The 19,022-nt window shown below is 40.7% G+C and overlaps 1 protein-coding gene across 1 annotated transcript in view; it reads left to right on the top strand.

Annotated features, from left to right (window-relative positions):
- The window catches only part of RASA3 (RAS p21 protein activator 3), a 134,556-nt gene that overhangs the window by 59,319 nt on the left and 56,215 nt on the right, over positions 1-19,022 (top strand). Inside the window, exons 4-5 of the mRNA XM_075091775.1 lie at positions 5,050-5,144; positions 16,936-17,012. Of these exons, the coding sequence (XP_074947876.1) occupies positions 5,050-5,144; positions 16,936-17,012 (172 nt within the window). The remainder of the gene's footprint in view (positions 1-5,049; positions 5,145-16,935; positions 17,013-19,022) is intronic.

The raw sequence follows: 19,022 nt of genomic DNA, 5'->3' as shown, positions 1-19,022 counted from the left end.
AAGTGACTCTCCTTCATATCAGTTATTTTAAATGAGTTCACTGATATAGTATGTCTGTGCACTTAACATACTAGCATGAAACAACTTCTGAAATAGCTTCCATGTCCTCTTACTGCCTAATATTGTAGCACATAGGAGGCAAAGTAGTGTCTGCTCAAAGCTGAGACAAGACTGAATTCATTATGCGTTCGGGGCCTTTTAACATGTGAACCAGACCTAACCCTTTGCTATAAATTAACTGCGCTGCAGTCAGTGTTAATGGAGTATGTTGTATTAAAATATTATGTTATATTGCTTCAGCTCTCTTGGCAGCAATATGCAAAGTTCTGTGGTTTTCACTGTGCCAGTATTCCAAGACAAAGATAACTTAAAGGGAAGGTGGAAGAGCTCCTGAAATGCTCTGGATTTAGTTAGGGTTCTATAAAATAACTGTTGGGTCATTTTTGAGGTGGAGCCTCATCCCCTTTTAAAATTACAAACTCTGTCCTACTGCTGTGTGACTTCTTCTTTGGTAAAGGAATATATCTTCTCCTAATCCAGCATCTGACATAAATATTCACACATCTCAGCTGTGAGTAAAACACTCTGCCAACTGGCAAATGAATTAAAAGGTGAGATGTAATCCTCAAACTAGTGCCTAATCCTTTTGTCACCAACAGGTAATCCAGACAGAAGGTAGTTGTGACAGGTTGGAGAATGCCTGAACCAAATTATCAACTCTTAGTCTTTGTATGGAGGTGTTAGACCCTGAATTAATGAGCCCAGGCATGTCTAGGGGCAAGCTAAGGGGCTGCATTGACTTGCCTGGGAAGAGCTTTTGAAACTCCAGTGAGAGACAGGCGCTGAGTGTGCGTTGCTGCCACAAACACTTTTCCAAGCAGTGTAGCCAGAAATCCCTACCCATCTCTGTCGAATATTTCTGCCTCTGTGCCCAAATTACTTCACTTTCTGCTATCTCCTATCTTCTGGCAATGTTAATGTGACTCTTGAGCGGGGAAGACATAAAACTGGTCAGTTGAAAAGATCTCTGTGTTAAAAATGCCAACAACACCTACACATGACCCCTGAAACTTATTTCTTCCTCCTCCTCCTCCAGCATGTTTATTTTCATTGTTTGGTGTTATTTAAGTTGGATAGATTTCCTCAAAAGTTTCAATACAGCATGCTGCAGGGACAGGGGTGCATGGGTAGGGAAAGTAGGAGGCTTTTAAATCAGTTGGCACCTGGGATTTGCACCCTTAGGACCATCCAGGCCCTAAGGGTCATCTTCTGTGAGGTGGCTGCATGTTTGAAATAATAGGTTGTTTGGTAGGTTGTTCTTTCCCTTAGAGAGATTCACAGAAGGAAGGGGTCAGGTGTGACAAGTTGCATCTTTGTTTTGAACACAGGGCTTTAGGATTTAAAACATGCTGCTGAAGGTCTGTTCAGTCTGAACTGGGGGGACATAGGAAAATTGCTGCCATATGGGTGAAAAACATGCAGGGGTGTGTGGGGTTTCCCCAACCTGAGGTCCTGGTGAATGTCAGACTTCAGAAAGAAATTAGTTCAGATGAGAAGAATGCTTTTACCTCATCATTGCTGATCTTACTGCTGAGAATCTAAATTTAAAAAATGTAACTTAACTAAGTTTCAAAATAACACCTTATACCATTTGGCATTGCTTTGCTGTTTCCTGCCTCCTCCCATACAGCATCTAGAAGCTTAAACAGACTCAGACTCGCTGTGGCCTGGGGTGGCTCTGAGGAAACCAGAAGGAGTGGCTGGGTGCCTCAGGTGCAAGTTTTGGAGTCTCTCGCTGCTGCCTGGCAGCCACCCAAGTCTTGAGAAAGAGTATAGGACAATGGGCTGGAGTTTGGGAGCATGCTGAAGAACCACAAAGAGGAAAATGTCTTGTAAATGAGTGATGGTAAACCTTTCTGACCTCTTGTGTCAGGTTTATCATCAAGGAGAATTGTAGGCCCTTATTGTGTGGTGTCAGGTCAAATGACAGGTGCCAACGGTTTGTGATTATTGGCCTAGATTTAACCTAGTTCTGGCCAGGCTAGAAGTTGGTCGAGCCAGGTCAGATGTAGGTCCGCTGGTGGCAGACTGTATAGAGGATGTTGAGGGGGGCAGGACCTGCCCGTGCTCAGCACCCACCCTCTGCTTCACGCAGGCCTGGTGATGAGGAGGAGGAGGAGTGTGGGTTGGGTGAGCATATGGATATGGCATGTACAGGTAAAGAGTTATAAACAGAAGTTGTGCGGGGCACTCCTGAACACAGAGGGTTGTTTAACAGGGCAGATCAAACAATCTGCCCTATCAGTAATATACCTTTGTTTATGTTTAGTCTAGCCAAAGTAGAGGTACTTTTTTTTTACACACACCCCCTCCTTTTTTTCTCTAGTTGATTTTTCTTCTTTGTGGATCATTTGGTGTACAGTGAAAAACCCTGGATTCCAGCCAGCCCAGTCAATAAGTTTCACTAGTTAATAAGACTTGCTTGTGTGCAGAGCAAACAGTGCTGTTCAAACAGTTTCCTAATCAAAACAGTTGTGCCTCCACGTTAACCCTTTTGGAGCTGGAGGTATGTATCACTGCCTCACACAGGTTGTGGTGCGATTATATACTGACTGTGCGGCCAGACCCATCTGGGTTATCTTGCCATCCTTGATGTAGAGAGCAGTGGAACTCCCTGCTGAACAAGGGGGCAGTGTTAATGCCATTTATGCTACATGCAGGTGCAGATGTTGGTGAAATCGTCCTTGAGTTTTCTGCAAGGACATTCCCTGCAAGGGTGGTGACTCTGAATGAGGCTGATTGAAAGATATGGTCGATGGTGTTTGGAAAGTGCATGCTACATTGCAGTTGGGTGGAGGATTTCTGCAGATTAAAGGGCTCAGTGAGGATAGCAAGCAGTGAAAGTAAACAACTTCAGATGAGGTCCGAAGCAATTATTGGAAGGTCATGCATTTAAATTACTTTCTCAAAATGTTTTGGAGAAACTAGGTTGCCCACCAACTGCTGTGGCAGAAGAATAAAAGTAGAAGCTTTGAAAATACACAGCCATTGTTAGAGATTCTCAGCAGCCTAACTTCAGTGTCTTCTGTTCAGTGCAGTTCAGGTGTCTTATTTACCTTTTCTGCCATATTACTTTGTAGGCTTGTGTAACTTAATTATTGCTTTTCTAAGAAGTTTCAAGTTGCTCTGCATGTCCAGTAAAGAGCCTGGTAATGAATCTGCCTGTTAATCTCTAGTTTAATGTTTGCCAGGAAATGGATCTGGTAATCTCTAAAGGATAAGCGGGGGTGGGGGGGAGAGCATCGAGGTCAGAATGAGCAACACCTGGAAGTAATGGGTCAGCAGCTCTGTGGAAGCCAAAGCAGAAATGCTTGTAGATGCTATGGAGATCAGCTGTGGAAGGATGGCAGAGTAGTTTAGAAACTGGAAATCTGGAAACAGTCACCAGAAGCAGCCTGATGGTGACAGAAGACTGCGCCAGTAGCTGCAGCAGGCTACATGGAGCAGCCCAGCAAACAGGAGGGCTGGGTGGGGCCATCCAACAGCAGCTAAAGGAAAAGGCCCAAATCTGAGGGAACAGTAGGGTGTAATAACTTACTGCTGGGGCTTCAGTAAGTTTTTATATTTCAGAAGTAGAATACTTTGTGTTTGCCATTTTCATAGTCTTCCGTAGTGTGGTGGTGGGGTGTTTTTGGGTTGGGTTTTTTTGTTGGTTGGTTGTGTGTTGGTGGGGCGCGGTTCTTTGTTGGGTTTTTTGTTTGTTTGTTGTTGTTGTGTTTTTAGTTTTTGGGGTGGGGGGGTGGGGAATGTGTTCTGTTAACATTTGCTGGGTAAGGTATTACTGACCTCTGGCCAAACTGCATGGGTTGGGAGGCCTCAGAAAGCTTTCTCCAAGTAAGACTGTATTCATCAGTGTATTTTATTTAGCAGGATTTGGTTAAAGAAAGTCTGTGTTGCTGTAGCAAAGCAGTGGTTACAAACTGTGTGCAATCAACTCGCTCTAGCAGAGAAAGTCTGCTACCAAACCCCATTGCCAAAAAAACAGCTTTCTTGAGCCTCATGAATGTCTCTGTCTGTCCTGGATTCTTTCATTTTGAACATGCTGCTTTTGTTCAGTGCCTGAGGAACCACCCAGCCCAAAGCTGCATTCTGAGGATCACGTGCTTCTCAGGCATGCCATGTTCTGCTTTGTATATACAAAGAAAGATGCTTGGAAAAAGTTTCATTGCCCCTTAGAGAGTTCTTTACATAATGCCTGAGAGAGACTGGGCAAGATAAAAGTTTCAGGTTTGCATATATTAGCCCTTAGCATGCATGTACATTAGTTTACAGTACAGAACTGGTGCTGACCAAAACAGCTAATTCAGTATGAGGGGAAAAGCTCTACTGTGTTGTTGGGTTTTTTTTTTGGTGGGGTTCCCCCCCCCCCGATATACAGTTAGGGGTAGTACTTGGGTTGCGGAACGCAAACTCGGCAAGATTTGAGTGAGGAAGGTAGGTCAACGGGGCCTCAAAATACAGATCTGGGAATCTACTGTGATTTGACATCTCTACTTGCTGCCCTTCTACAAAAATATGTAGTGAAAGTCCTCATCCTAAAATACTGTTAGCAATAACACCATGCATGGAACTTTCTTGTGGGTTTGTTAGACATAAGCATCAAAAATCAGAAACAAACAGCTCCCATCTCTCCAAGAGCTGTAGAGGTTTTCTTCCCACAAGTTTAATTGTCATGGCAAAGTAGTATGATATTTTTGCTATAAGCATACCTACAAGCTCATCCACAGAACCCAGTGCTTCACTCTGTTAGGTGACTATGATGTTAGGAATTTTTGCCTTTCACAATATGAAGTGGAAAAAGCTGCTCCTCAGAAGGAATTATGTACTGTACAAAGAAGTATGCCCTGAAGAAATCTTTCCTTGCTCTGAAACCTTTCTTGAATAGGACGGTCCTTAAATCATTGTTTTAAAACTCATTTTTGATGGAAACATACTTTGAGCGATCTATAGCATATCTTAAACTGTGCTTCTGGTTTGTTTTATCTCCAGGAAAGGTAGCTATACAGAAAGAAGATCTGCAGAAGTATCATAACAGAGACACCTGGTTTCAACTCCAGCATGTTGATGCTGATTCAGAAGTACAGGTGAGATTATCTTGGCGAAGGAGTATTTGTAACAGGGCTGTGGCAGCTTTATGGGTTCCATGGCTCTAGGACAGATGCATTGCTTGCCTACAAAAAGGAAGTGTTGCTCATTAGTATGGTTTAGGTTTCAGTGATATTTGCAAATAGGGTGAACTACGAGTGCATGTAAATCAATGGGGCCTGGATTCTGCCTACAAAAATAATTAGAACTATGTGAACTGTCAGGGTCACTGGTACAAGGAGGGGTGTGTTTGTCTCAAGTATCAAGTAACTTCAAAACCCTATAAATAACTGTTGACTCCTCAGGGAGCAGAGCCAGATAGAAAAATGGTATCTGCAGGTACTGTTTTAAATAAATATGTAGGCAGGTTGTCACAGGAATGGCAACAAATACATGTCAGATGAAAAAAACACTCCTTGCCAGTTTTCTAGGCCTTGCTCCAAACCATGGGAATGCTGATAATTGTATCACTTCAGCTCCATTTAGGGTTTGGTACTTTGCAGGTTTTGGTACCCAGTGAGACTCCTCTTTTTTGTACTTTCTTTTGAAGCAGATTCTATCTTCTATTGCTGTCTTGTGAAAGCAGTCATTATAACAAAGCAAGAAATTAGTGTGATAGATATCAAGTCAATATAAATCAGCACAGTACTTGCTGGAAACCATGTTTTCCATTTGTAATTGTTTGTGCAGTTTACCACTTCCACTCTTCGTATCTTTACAAGAGCCCAACTGTTAAAAGCTATTTCTGGGCTCCATGATAAGCATTTATTACAACTAGTGTAAATATGAACAGCGCTCAGATGACTTTATCCATTTACTTAGATGTTCCATAGTCTTTATGTTAAGCAGTCTGCAAAGAGGGCTTTGTTTCCCATAATAGTGGGAGCAGATTTGTAAATATTTTGTACAAATTCTTATGCAAGTGAAGGTAGCCAAATGAAGGAGTATTTTTTGATTGTATTGTTTTACATTTGTGGTATCTCAATTGTATCTTTTTCTAAACTCTTAATTTATAAGAGAAAAAAGAATATTTGTGTTAATTTTAAGTATTTACTCAATGTTAGTTTTTCTCCAGTTTTAGGGAAAATAATTTAAGAAATTTTAAGTAGTTAACATTTGCAGTGAATCATGCAAATGCTAGAAGTCAAAGAGCAATTTTAATGTGCTATCTATCAGTTTTATCGTTCTAGCAGTTGTCCCCAGTGGCCACATAATGTAGTGGATTAAGCATTGAGCTGTGGGCCAGGGAACTCTTGCATCTTACTTCTGGTTTTGTCAGCCTGTGGCCTTAGTATTATTTTCCATGTTGTAGAGCACTTAATGGTTATTTAGTTGTGCATCATAGCACCGTATTGAGGTAAGCTACTGTCACTCCCACACTTTGAATACAGCGGGACTAAGTGTCAGGAAGAATGTGACTTGCTCGAGGTCATACAAATGAGAGTGAGGAATTAAAAAAAAGTATCAAAGAAACCAGGTTTCTAATTCTTTCTAATTCATTAGGTCATGATATGAAAGAAACTGGTTGACAGTGATAAACCTGTATAGGACTTTCCTTTACTGTGTGCAAAGCCTGAAAATATCCAGGTTTTAAGCAGACTAGTCAGCCCATTCAGAAACTGAAAACCAGCTTAAAATCAATGGAGTATTGAAATATTAGTGATCTTGGGTGCCATGGTTCTCAGATGCCCAGTTCTGGGACACATTTGGCCTCGTTTTTCAGAACAGGAGGACTCATTTGAAATTTAGGGTAATACCTGTTCTTATATTAGAAGTGTTACTTTAAGCTGTCTAACTGAAGTTTAATAAGTAGAACTTAAAATTTTGTTCTTAACGTGATTTGAACCTCACTTGTATGAGTTCCAGAAATGATACAAATTTTCAAATGGCAATACTTTTTTCTGTCTTCATACATAGATAGGGAATAGTATATGATGAGGAGATTCCTCTCTTTTTATGTGAGTGCAAAATAATACAAGAAACAAATAGAATTCTAGCGTTAATGGAATTTGAGCTGATTGCTTAATATTTTCGTGTTTTCTCAAATGTTGTTCGGAAGCTATAACTAAGTATTCTGGTGCTGTATAAAATAAATAAGCCTATATATTAAAAAAACTACAACAACAAAAAAAAAAACCCAAATACAATGTAAATGGTAATGTTGTATAACTCCCTCAGATATAGCTACCTACATGTGTAGCTTGAGGCTTTGCATTCAGTTTTGTGGTTTTCTGACATAGCTAATTCTTACTGTCTTATAAAGATGTTTTGTATTGTCAAGAGTGCTAGGTGAGATTGACTTGATAAACTTTATGGCAGACAAGGACATTACTGAGAGCAGGACTATGTTAATTGTCAGCCTACGCAGATAGGAGCATTATTTTCAGATGCTTTAATGCCACGTCCATTTATTGCTTGACAGCAAGATATACCAGAGTCTGGCACGATTGCTCATCTTGAAGAAAAAATGAGGGCAGCTAAGAGGCCTGTAATCTCACCACCACTGACACTGTCCAGTGTGGTGCGCAGTCCCACATGGAACAGTACAGGTGCTACGCAGATGCTCAGCCCACAGATGCAGACTGGGTGTTACCCACCCACATGCCCTTTGTGGCTGTGGTTTGTCATTTGGTGTAGCAAACTAGCTTACTGAGATCATAAGCGTGATCAGGTGCACCTGAATTCCCTTCATCTGGGTAGATGGGTAAGGGTAACCATCAGAACACAGTGCTGTGTCTTTCAGCAATAGACTGTAATTGCCCCTTGAGGTCGACAAGCTTTTATTCTGTTGGTAAATCAATACCCCAACACCTTACTGGCTGGTTTTGCTCTCACTAGTTTGAAAATAACATATTGCATAGTTTGCTATAGTCCTGTCTGTATATACCCTGAATACTGTTTAGACAGAGCCTGAGTGATGAAGCTTGTGTTATAAGTGGTTTAAGTTAAAGTTGTTCTGCGGAGAACAACACATAAACACAATTTTGCTGGAATTTAATAGTTTGGTGTACAAATATGAAATGACATGATTTCTGAGTATTTCCTTTTTAAATATACTAAAACAAGTGAAATGCTATCAGGAAGATTTGTTATACAGAGTGCAGAATGAAACCTGACAGCAGCACTTAAATTCATGGCTTAACTTTCCAGACCGGAAAACTTGTTCTGAAAGTATGAAGCTGTAACCAGGTGGGTTTGTGCAGATCTGGTTGAAGGAATTTTAAATTCCCATCTTCTGATGGAACCTGCCTACACCTCAGTGGGATGTTACCGTGAGCAGAGCTAAGTACCTAGTGCTAAAACATTTCAGTGGGAAGTAAAACAGGAATTAGGCCATTACTGAAAATGGTTTAACTTTTGCATTGAAATAGACTATGAACAATCAGGCAGCCTCAGCTGGAGGGGAGGGAGTAGTAACAAAAGACACAACTTTCTCAGCTGTTTGAAGTCAGTAAGAACATGATGTTGCATGCTTTCCATGGGATGTGTCTCTTTGCTACTAGTCATTTGACTTGCAGGACCTGCTATATTCTCATTCTCATGCTTTTTGAGGACTGGAAGCAAAAATTGCCTTGCTATTGTGTGTTCATCTCTTGATCCACGAATGTTTGCCTTTTCTTCACATGCTGAAGTTTACCCAACAGTAACTGGTTCAGATGTTTGCCTGAGGCTGTAGACGACAGATGCCCTCAGTGGTCCATGTGTTCTCAGCGGAATTTAAGCCCAAGTGCACATGCAATCTTTAAAAGGCCTATTCTGGTTTTTGAATAGTTTTCCCCTTTTTTTTGCACGGTAACTTCAGCCCTGCATAGTTCAAGTCAGTTTTGTGAAGTCTGAGCTTTGCAACCCAGATACGCTTTGTGCACATGTAATCAGTGAAGCAGTTAAAGATTCAGAGACATTCTGATTCATATCAAAATACAGCAGCATACTCCATCTAGTCAGTATATGCCAAAGTGGGGGAGAAATGCAAGGAGAGTTAGAGCCTTCTGACATGTTCTCCTGTGTAGGCTCTTGCTTTAAAAGTTCCCCTTTTCAAGAGTGCTTTGAGTTACTTCCTCCACAGCACTGACAAATGTGAAATGGTCCTGTTCTCTTACAGCTGAGTTCTCGGTGTTAAATGACAGTGTTTTTCCAAAGCCAGTCATGCTCAAGGTCTTATGTAAAACTCATCGTTGGGGATGAAAAAGTCTGACATAAAAACTTGAAAATTGCTCATTTCCCCTTCTTCCCTATAAGAACTTTGATGTGTCTGAAACATATCTATTTGGCTATCAACTTTTTTTAAAGAAAAAAAGCATGTAAAAGATAAGATAACCAACACGGGGAAGAAAATTGTCTCACGTTTAACCTTCTGTACTCAAAGCTTTGTGCTGAAGATTTACTGATGTTAAGAAACACTTTCTTCAGACACCAAAAGCCCTTCCTCCTCCTTCCACCACATTAGCATTTTGCCTACAAAGGCCTCTGACTAAAGATTCCTGTTCTTGAGTATGGACTAATATGAGTGGCAAATGGTGGGCTATACATCATTAGCAGAAAACATTACTTACAGTTATGTTTGGAGTGTACACCTAAAATCCTTTTGTCATGCTGGAAGTCACTGCCAGCTCTAAAATGCTTCCTGTATATTAGCTAGAAGATTATATTCAGGGTACTCTGCGCTGTGAAAAATTTTCTCCTCCTTTGTCAGCACCTTTCCATTGAATGCAGAATCTGTATCCCAAACGTCAGGCTTCATGAATGAAATCCTGGCCTCGCCAGGGTGGGACTTTTGCCATGACTTCAGCAGAGCCAAGGTTTCACAAGAAGCTTTTGAATTTGCTCTTCTCCATTCAGTCCTGTGTGAAAGCTGGAGAAGTTTACCCTGGATCTCCAGAGGAAGCTGGAAGTGTGTTATCCTGTTATTTTCTTTTGCCCTACCTTCATAATATTGTGGAAATTGCTGCGGTCTCTCTACATCTGCCTGCTTCCTGTTTCGTATAAATCAATGCTTTTCACCTATGTAGAGCAAGTTGTGTTGAACTGGAATGGCTCTGATGCTAATTGTTACTTTTTGTAGGAGTATGTGTTTGAAGATAAACTAGGCTGAGCAAATTGTCTTTAGGTGCAACTGTATAGGGCTGTTTCACTCTGGTGATTGACAGAATTAGTCTGCTAAACAGTTAAGAGCATTGCATGCCCTCTGTCCAACACTGACGTTAACTATCTTTCTGTAGGTATTTAAATGCTTCAAGCATAAAGATGTGTCACTGATGCATTTTGTATAGCCTACTGTAAGCACGGGTATATGCAAATTATAAAAAGGAAGCTGCTTCCAGTTGGTTTCAGCTTTCCACCACACACAGGAAATAAATGGGTGTTACCCTCTATTTTATGAACAGTGGCTTTTAGGCTTCTCTCTTCTAGTTGTTTTGAAATTTTGATAGGGCGGGAAGATTCTCAAGGCTACATGCCTACTGACAAAATTATTTCAGAGAACTGAGTCAACAATGGTAAATAATGTTTGTGGTGAATGAATAGACATAAAGGACAATATTGACCAGATCCTGCTTTGTGGCAAGACTTTCTCCCTATGTCAATGTATGAGTGCAGCATTCAGACTTAACAGTGCAAAGGCGTAAACCAATCTATCCAGTTTTGGTCTGTTGTTTTTAAAAAGCTAGTCTGCAACATGGCATGTGGTAAAGAGCACCTACTGCTGAATAATAAATTTACATTATTTTAAAATAACAAAATGGATTCTGTATCTGCAGACCAGGTGGCTTTCATTTACAGTATTGACATATTTTATTGCATCAAAGTATTTGAGAGGAAAACATGACTAATGATAAGGTTTTTTACCATATGGAGGTACTCTTCCTTTAGAGAAACAGGAAGGCTAACGTTGTGCCACTTGAAGATGTTTGCCAGTTACTGAGCAATTCTGACAAGCTTGCACATACGGAGACCAAGCAGACATCAGTTCTGCTTTGCCTAGCGTTTATGAATCCATGCAGTGTTCATTAGAGCTGTTGCACTTTCCTCAGTGATAGACTGGATTTTGTTCTGGATTCTTGTGTGCCGCACTGTGGTCCAGCAGGCAGGCTGCGATCTGGAGCATGATCCTTAGACCTTTCCCAGCTGCCTGCTGCCCTCTCCTAAAGGAAGGAGCAGCTGTTGCAGCAGCAAATGTAGACAAGAAACTCTTCCTCCTGCTCTTGAACCTGCTGTTAGGCTGTGACCTTGAGTGGCTGCTGATAATACTGCAAGGCTGGTTTTACCAAAAGCAGTACTTGCACCTGTGGTCTTTCCCACTCCCTCATGGACAGCATTTAGTGATCCCTTGGAGTTTGGTTCAGTTTTATTGTTTGCTTTTAAGCTTTACCAGCACCAGAAACCAACATCTCAGAAAGCTGCCTAAGAGGGTTTCAAATTAGGCAGTAACATTTGCTGTATCCTGCAATAAAATTTGAAAAGACAGAGAAAGCAACAGCACAGGTTATCCCGTAGTTTGGAATGGTCTGTGGGCAGCGCTGAGTTCTTCCAATGCTCCTTTCCCCAGACAACTTGCAGCAAGGGGGGAAGTAAACCAACACACCAAGGGTATCACAATCCAAAACAATGAGATGCTGGCATTAGTCATGGGCTGTGGTTCATGTCACCTGCTTGGCCTAATCTACTCCTACAACCCATCCCTGTCACATCTCTTCCCTCCTCCATCTCCAGGAGCCAGAGTGAGACTACCTGCAGTCACTCTGTGCCAGCAGGAGGAAGAGTAAAGAGCTGAAGGTGGGTCCCAGTCCCTTTTCCACAGCAAATAGCAGAGTTGAGCTGAGCTGCAGAGCTGATGAGGTTGGCGAATTGTGCTGGCTGAAGGGTCCCCATGTGGGATAAATGTTGGAGAAACTTCCATGCATGTGCACTCCCACCTCAGAGAGGAAAGTCCCTAGCAAAATTGGGTAGGCTAGTGAGAAGTAGAATGGTTGGTGATCACCAACCTCTTGTCCAGCAGGTTTAATAGTAGACTAATACCTTTCGTAGGAGTTTTTGAGGTATCACCTATTGTTCTTTTGTAGAATAGAGAGTTTTAGTGCTGTGGGAGCCCTGTGTATGAAGATAATTGGTATATAATATTCAAGTAAGCGGATTGTATATTTTCTGATTTTAACATAAGCAGTGAAGACTTGTTCTTTTCCTTTGATGTGTTTAAAAAGTGAATTATTTCTGAGAACTGTTTCACAGTAACAAAAAGGATAGAGATCTGGTTGATGCTTCCTTAAGGATACGATTTAAGAGATTTGAGCAAATTTGGCTCCTGTCTTTTGAGCTTGGGCAGGCTGTCAGTCTTTTGTGCATTTACTAGAGCCTTAGATATACAGCAGAGAGGTTCCTAGTGTTTGGCCTTTTTTTGGGTAAATCTTTCCCTGAAAAAACAGATCGCATGTGTTTTGAGTTAGATCAGATGTTGCATCTGAATCTACAGCCACTGGATCATGTGGTGTGTGTCCAATTCCAGGATAAAACGTGTGCACAGAACTGCACTTAGAAACAGCTCCCAGTGGTGTCCTGGTAACTTTGCAAGCACTGCCTCTGAGGCCCACCACTTGTTCAAGATGCTAAAAGTGCTTCATGCCAAGATGTCAGAACTTTGTCCGAAGAATTACTTTAGGATAATCTATGGTCATGTGTTTTCTTTTCTCCTTCAACATACTGTGTGTAAATTAAACTGCAAATCTGCAGCTTCTGGAAACATGAGACAGGTAGGTAGCTTTTGTATACTTTACTTGCTTTACAGTTTTTTTCTGGTGTTTCAATCCACAATAACTCACAGCTGCATTCCAATGAGAAATGAGGTGGTTGGAGACAGACTTTTCCTGTATCTATAAAAACAGGACTTCAGGTCTGCTTTTTCTTTTCTTCGCAAGCCTATGATCAGTTTCAGTTTGTTTTCCAGGTTACTGTGTATGAGTTCTCCCTGATAGTTAGTATTATGAGAGTGTTAACAAGACTGGAAGTTGATTCTATTATTTCTTTAGTAAAGGGGGTATTTAACAAGTATAGTATAAATTTTTTTTGTCCCTCGGTAAGGCCCTTTAAAAGTTTTGCTTGTTACTGATTTCTGTTTGAATACTGTCTACTCACTTCCCTTTAAGAAATTCAGTCTACTTGATGGCTTCTTTAATCAAGAACTGAAAAATGGAAGGTGGCTGGCCCCATTATGTGATGTTAGATGTGATTAGGAAGGACATACGACCTCTGAACCCACCCATCCATATCAGTCGGAGTTTATGAAAAAGGAAGCATTCAGCAATTGAGTTGGCATTCCTTCAGCTTGTTCCTTGAAAAAGTCCTACCCTTCCAAATGTGAAGGGTATACTAATGAGCATAGCTGCTTCTAGGAACATCCTGAATTTTTTTTTTGTGGAAATGTTTTTAGTAATTAATGCATTCTACTTCAAAATTGTCAAACCTCCAGCTTCTTCTAAGTTTTTTTTGCTGTGCTGAAGGGAAAAAACTTTATGGCTTTATGGCTTGGTACTGATCCTAGAGTCAATCCCTGGCTCGGCAACAGGGATTCAGTCTGAGCAGGACCAACCCATGGTGTTTCAGCTGTAAAAGAGGGACAACATAATAGTTTTTTATCCTACTGCATTATCTGATCTTTCCTACTTGTAAATGGTGTCAGTAACTGTGTGCCCCTAGTACAGTTGCAGGCTTTTGTTATTATCACAGTAGTTCTTTTAATAATAAAAAATATGAATTTCTTTCTTTCTTACAAATTGTCAGTAAATAAAGATACTGGCAACTCCATGTTTCTGTGGTACGTTTAATGCAGTATAGGTTGACCTTTGTTGGTTAGATTAACTGCTGATTTTATTGCAGAGTTTTCTGTCTTCCCTTTGAAAAATGGATTATTTTGGTATTTTATAAACCCAACTAATGCCATTGCTTAGGAGTAAATTTATTCAGATGAATCCTTATGTTTTGCCTAATGGTATAATTGATTTGGGAAAAAGCATTCGGTGTATGTAGGAGTTACATATTCTCTGAATTAAGTCTGCAAGTATGTTACTGTATCCTTATTTCAATGTATTTGAGTTTTTAACTGGAAGTAAGGAGGTGTTCTCGGAACAGTTGTTCTGGACTGGCCTGCTGGTCCCAGTGATCCCATGACCTCTGCTTTGCTGTCCAAAGCTTTGAGTCACTTTTTGAGCAGCTGACCATTTTCAAAGTCTTCACAAGAGAAAAATGAGAGCTACAAGGAAAAATGGGCTCTCAGCCCAAAAGAGGCAGCGCTATATTTTTGTGTTTAATGTAGTTGGGAAAATGCATGAAATACTGCTAACTTAAAAAGGTTTTCTTGCAGCTTAATTTCTAAAATGGGGAGCTTCCATCTTTCTCGGTCTGTGTGAGATTGAGCAAATGGGCACTGTAAGAAAGTTTGTATTCCGACTCACCTAAGCGCGTTGAAGCATTCTTTCTTTCCTGAGAGAGGTCAGTCTTGCCTTTGTTTAAGATCAGCAGAAATTATTCTATAAAAACATTATCTTACCTTCTTGGAATTTTTCTACAAAGGGATATTTTCTCTAGAGTTTCTAAATCTCTATTCTTGTCTTTATTAGCGTCCATTTCTCTAGTAAACGTAATATGCAGAATATCAACAAAGATAGCAGTGTTTTTTACAGGTCCATAATATGAATTTGTTCTCCATAGACTAGTGGTTTAGCTCCTGTAATAAAATGTGTGACCAGTGGAAGAGAACAGTGAAGAGTAAGGGAAAACATAGTAAAACTAAAGCCAGGAAGCCATCCTGCTTAACCAGAGCTGTGTGCCTAGCCTATGTTATGCATGGGTACAATGGGCACTGCAGCGTTAGAGTCTCAAGGAGGTGGGTCTAGAACTGGCTTTAGGCATTTGTGCAGAGAAATCCTTAGCTTATTCACGAGGATAGGCTTCAGTTTTGAAGAAAATGACAGATGTTGGCATTTGCATACCCTGACAGGGTGAAGGAGGGTACCTGTCTTGCTGAGATGGACAAGAATCAGGAGCCTGACAGCCAAATGCAACGTTAGGGTTTTGCATTGGTGTTTGTTTTTATTATTTTGCTTAGAACGATGCAGAAGATCCCTGGCAGGAGCCATCTTTTAAAGTCACACAGACGTTTGGGTGCTTTCTTGTTCAAAATGCCAGGGAGCTGCTGCGATGCTTCTGCAACATGGGCTTTTATACAGCTTGGAGAGGTCTTCTCTCTTGTTTTCTGGATGAACACTATCTGTTCATCATCTGCCACATGTACTGGAAAGGCCTGTGTTCCAGCCCTCAGACAGGAAAAACATCTACTGAGTCAGAATGCTGAAGGTCTAAGTATGTGGTAGAGGTTTGAGGAGTGAAATGCAGGAAAGCGTTGAAGCATGCATCAAGAGAGCGCAGAAAGAATGGCACCAAGGAAGTGGGGAGAATGACTGTAGCAGTAAGAAACTGAACCTCTCACAGGCTTCTTCAGGGCAAGTATTCAGGCACTGACTTCTGTGTGTGTTTGTACTGCTAAATGTAAGAGGACCAGGGAATGACCTTGAACTGAACTTCTGTGTGTCCATGCTGCTTAATTGTTACTGTACTCCCTCCTCTACTTTAGACCTCTTTCACGAGCATTTGTCCACACCAATCTGCTATAGAGGAATTAGATCTTAGCAGCGTAGGTGCAACTTGAGGCCAGGGTTTGGTCTTCACTCTCCTCTGTTACACAGGATAGACATCCTCATAGAGCAGGAGGTGGCTGTAACTAGTCAGAAGAGAGAGGGAAGTCTCTGGCAAGAGCTTTGGTCATGTGCTAAAGGAAGAAAGGTCAAATCTGGAAGATCTTATGAGAGGGGTGGCAACAGACTTTTGTATGAGTTGAGGTAGATCTGAGTTGAAGATGACACCCACATTAGAGCTGTGACTAACTAGCAGGGTGGATTCTTGGGTCCTTTGGTAAAAAGGGTGGAGGGGAGGTAGTTAGGAAGGTGAATGACTCAATTTTGGCCATGATGATTTGCAGATGATGATCAGGCAGTGCTGACATGTCAGAAAAGGTCAATAACAAAATATATTTTGCATTTACTACATATACACTGTAGAAGTGGTGCCGAGTTTTTGCCAGCAGGAGTGGGTGCTCGTGTTTGGAAACGTAATAGAGTTAATAAGAGGAATGCAGTTTGTATTAATGATTGCCTTTATTTTCTTAGTATATTTGAGCATAACATCTTGGCCCAAGTCATAATAAAGTTAGTGTGATGGTAAGGAATTAAAGACTCTGTAATAGTAGATGCTGTGAATGCTAGCAACACGGTTGAACTTTTTTTTTTAGTCACCCAGCGTAATTTCACTGATACTTGTCTCGTGTATGTTATTTCATAATTTTTATCTTTCTAATGTTTAAAACCTCTAGGTGTTCATTTATAACACACTGGTGTGATATCTTTTAAATGATTGCGTTGCAGATCTTTGCTTAATATTTAAAATGCTAATGCTAAATATAGATAAAGCTCCAACACTATTTTTGTCAGACCACAGTCATTCCATATCCCTCAATTAGTGAAACATACAAAGATAAGGTAATGGTGGGAATTATGTACTGAAATCTAGTGAAATGGCTACTAATCTGGATTCTCTGGCAGTTGAAATACCGTAGCTATACAGCTATTCTAATCACTAAACTCCTCCTGTAATTGCTTGCATTACCTGACTTGCTTTGGTTTAAGCTGGAATGGTGTGGCTGGCTATGCATAAACTAACTTTTCATATGGTGTTTTTGATGTGTTTCAGGGGAAGGTCCACCTTGAGCTGAGACTGAGTGAAGTCATAACAGATACTGGTGTAGTCTGCCACAAGCTTGCAACACGGTAGGATTTGAAATGTAACTGCAGAGTTATGAAAAACACACTGGTTATAGATAGTGTGCAATATTTAATGTAAAAAAAGTTGGAGGAATCAAAACATTGATTGGACATTGGAAGTTCTTAATCAGTGATATCCTTACGAATTTATAGGATGTGAGATTTTTTCATTTTCTCTTCTCCTTCTCTCCACATAATCTACATAATTTTCTTCCTAATAGTCTTAAATGCTAATAAATCACTAATCCAATTTAGTCATGGCATAAATACTAAAAAGACATCAAAGGATAATATTAATGTCCTTCTGATTTGCATTAAGGACCTTACCAGATAAGCAAATTTGTAGCGCAACTTGTGTTGTGACCGGGTGTTACCGAACTGACTTAACAAACAAGTCTGCCATCAGTTTATTAAAGCGGTCTCAGAATCAACCATCTAATCTCACTCAAACGGATTGAAACCTAGAAGCCACAGGACTCAGATGGGAATCAAGATCTTGCCTTCCTCTGAGGAGCAGTCTCGAAGGCCATTGCTGTGTGACCACACCAAAGCCTTTCAGGTGTCTGCTTCAGGAGGAGTGGCAGAGTTGGCTGGCTTCTGTCAGGAATCTGCTTTGTATTATCTGTCTGGCAGAAAAGCTGTCAAAATCAGAGTGTTGGCATCATACAGTTCTGGCTATTTGGCAACTGTGTCAATAGAAAAAATGCCCTGCTAGGTAAGTTCTGACCAGCCCTGTTTTCAGACCAGTATTTGACATGATTTTGTTACTGCCTTTGAGGCTTTGTTAATAAGCTGTGCATGTACTCTCTAGCCATCTAGGCGCTACCGGAGCTCTGCAAGTAGGTACATTTGAAATCTTCCTCTCCACAGTCTGCTGTGATGAGGCAGAGTGAATAACAAGGATAGGCTGGTGTCCGTCCATATCCTTTGAATCCTAATTGTGGGTTAAGACCCTGTGATGTCTGGGACTCTGCAAACATAGATTAACTGGAACATCCTTCCACTCTCACCATGGTCTGTTTCCAGTAGTTAGGTGGTATATTAAAGGACCTTCAGAAGTGTTTTCCTCACTTTGTTTTGTTCTAGAGAGTATGCCATGCCACAGCCAGCTTTCATGTAAAGGTTTTGTCTTCAGCTAAATGAGACCTGGTAACATTATAGTAGCAATGGATTGTTCAGTGAAATTCCTGAAATGCTAGAAATAACGGTCTGAAAAGGTCCTTCTTAATGTGTAACACATGCAGCTTCTTGCTTCATGAAAAGCAATAAGGCAATGACAACTTTAACAGTATGGCAGCGTGCAGCCTGTTTTTCTACCTTTCTATTCATTTGACCAGACAGGTTTTAAATCTTCATTCAAATTTTTGCCTGTATGGCCTTGATTTGAAGACTCTTTAGTTCACTTTCTACAATGCAGAGAAAATACTTAGATTAGCTCATGAAGCATTCTGTAACCGTGATTTGCAAGGTACTGTTCAGTAAATAGAATGTATTAGTTGAAATACGTAGAAAAATCCTGAGGTTTTAATCACTGAATCATAATGTTTGGACTTTATCTTGTTTTAAATCCAGACATTGGCTTTTAGAAACAAAACTTGAAAATCAGAGCCCAAGCAAGCTTTTGTCTGCAGAAGCCTTCTTTTCCCGTTGTCATCTTCTCTTCTGTAGCTGACCTGGGCACTCTTTGACTCTGGCTAGTTTCCACAGCTATTTGTTATTTGAGCAGTAAGTGAGAGTAGAGCTTAGCAGTTTGGATAAGGGAATTGTGAAATAAGGTATTTCTACAGTATGTAGTGCTGTTTCCGTGCAGGTTTTCATGGCAATGTGTCTTACAAGTGAGAAAAAGAGAATGATGAAGAAAGGGGTCAATGATTATATTGGGGGTGGTGGGGAAAAAGCACTTCAGAATGTAGTCCAGCATTTTCTTCATGCCACACTGTTTGCTTTAGGAAGGTATACAGCAAACTGCAACAGTTCATGTTTTTCCACATGATCTGAAATCTCACTGAGGTTTGT

This window comes from Phalacrocorax aristotelis, chromosome 1 (assembly GCF_949628215.1).
Source record: "Phalacrocorax aristotelis chromosome 1, bGulAri2.1, whole genome shotgun sequence".
NCBI classification, from domain to species: Eukaryota; Metazoa; Chordata; class Aves; order Suliformes; family Phalacrocoracidae; genus Phalacrocorax; species Phalacrocorax aristotelis.
This window is presented reverse-complemented; position numbering and strand designations above follow the sequence as displayed.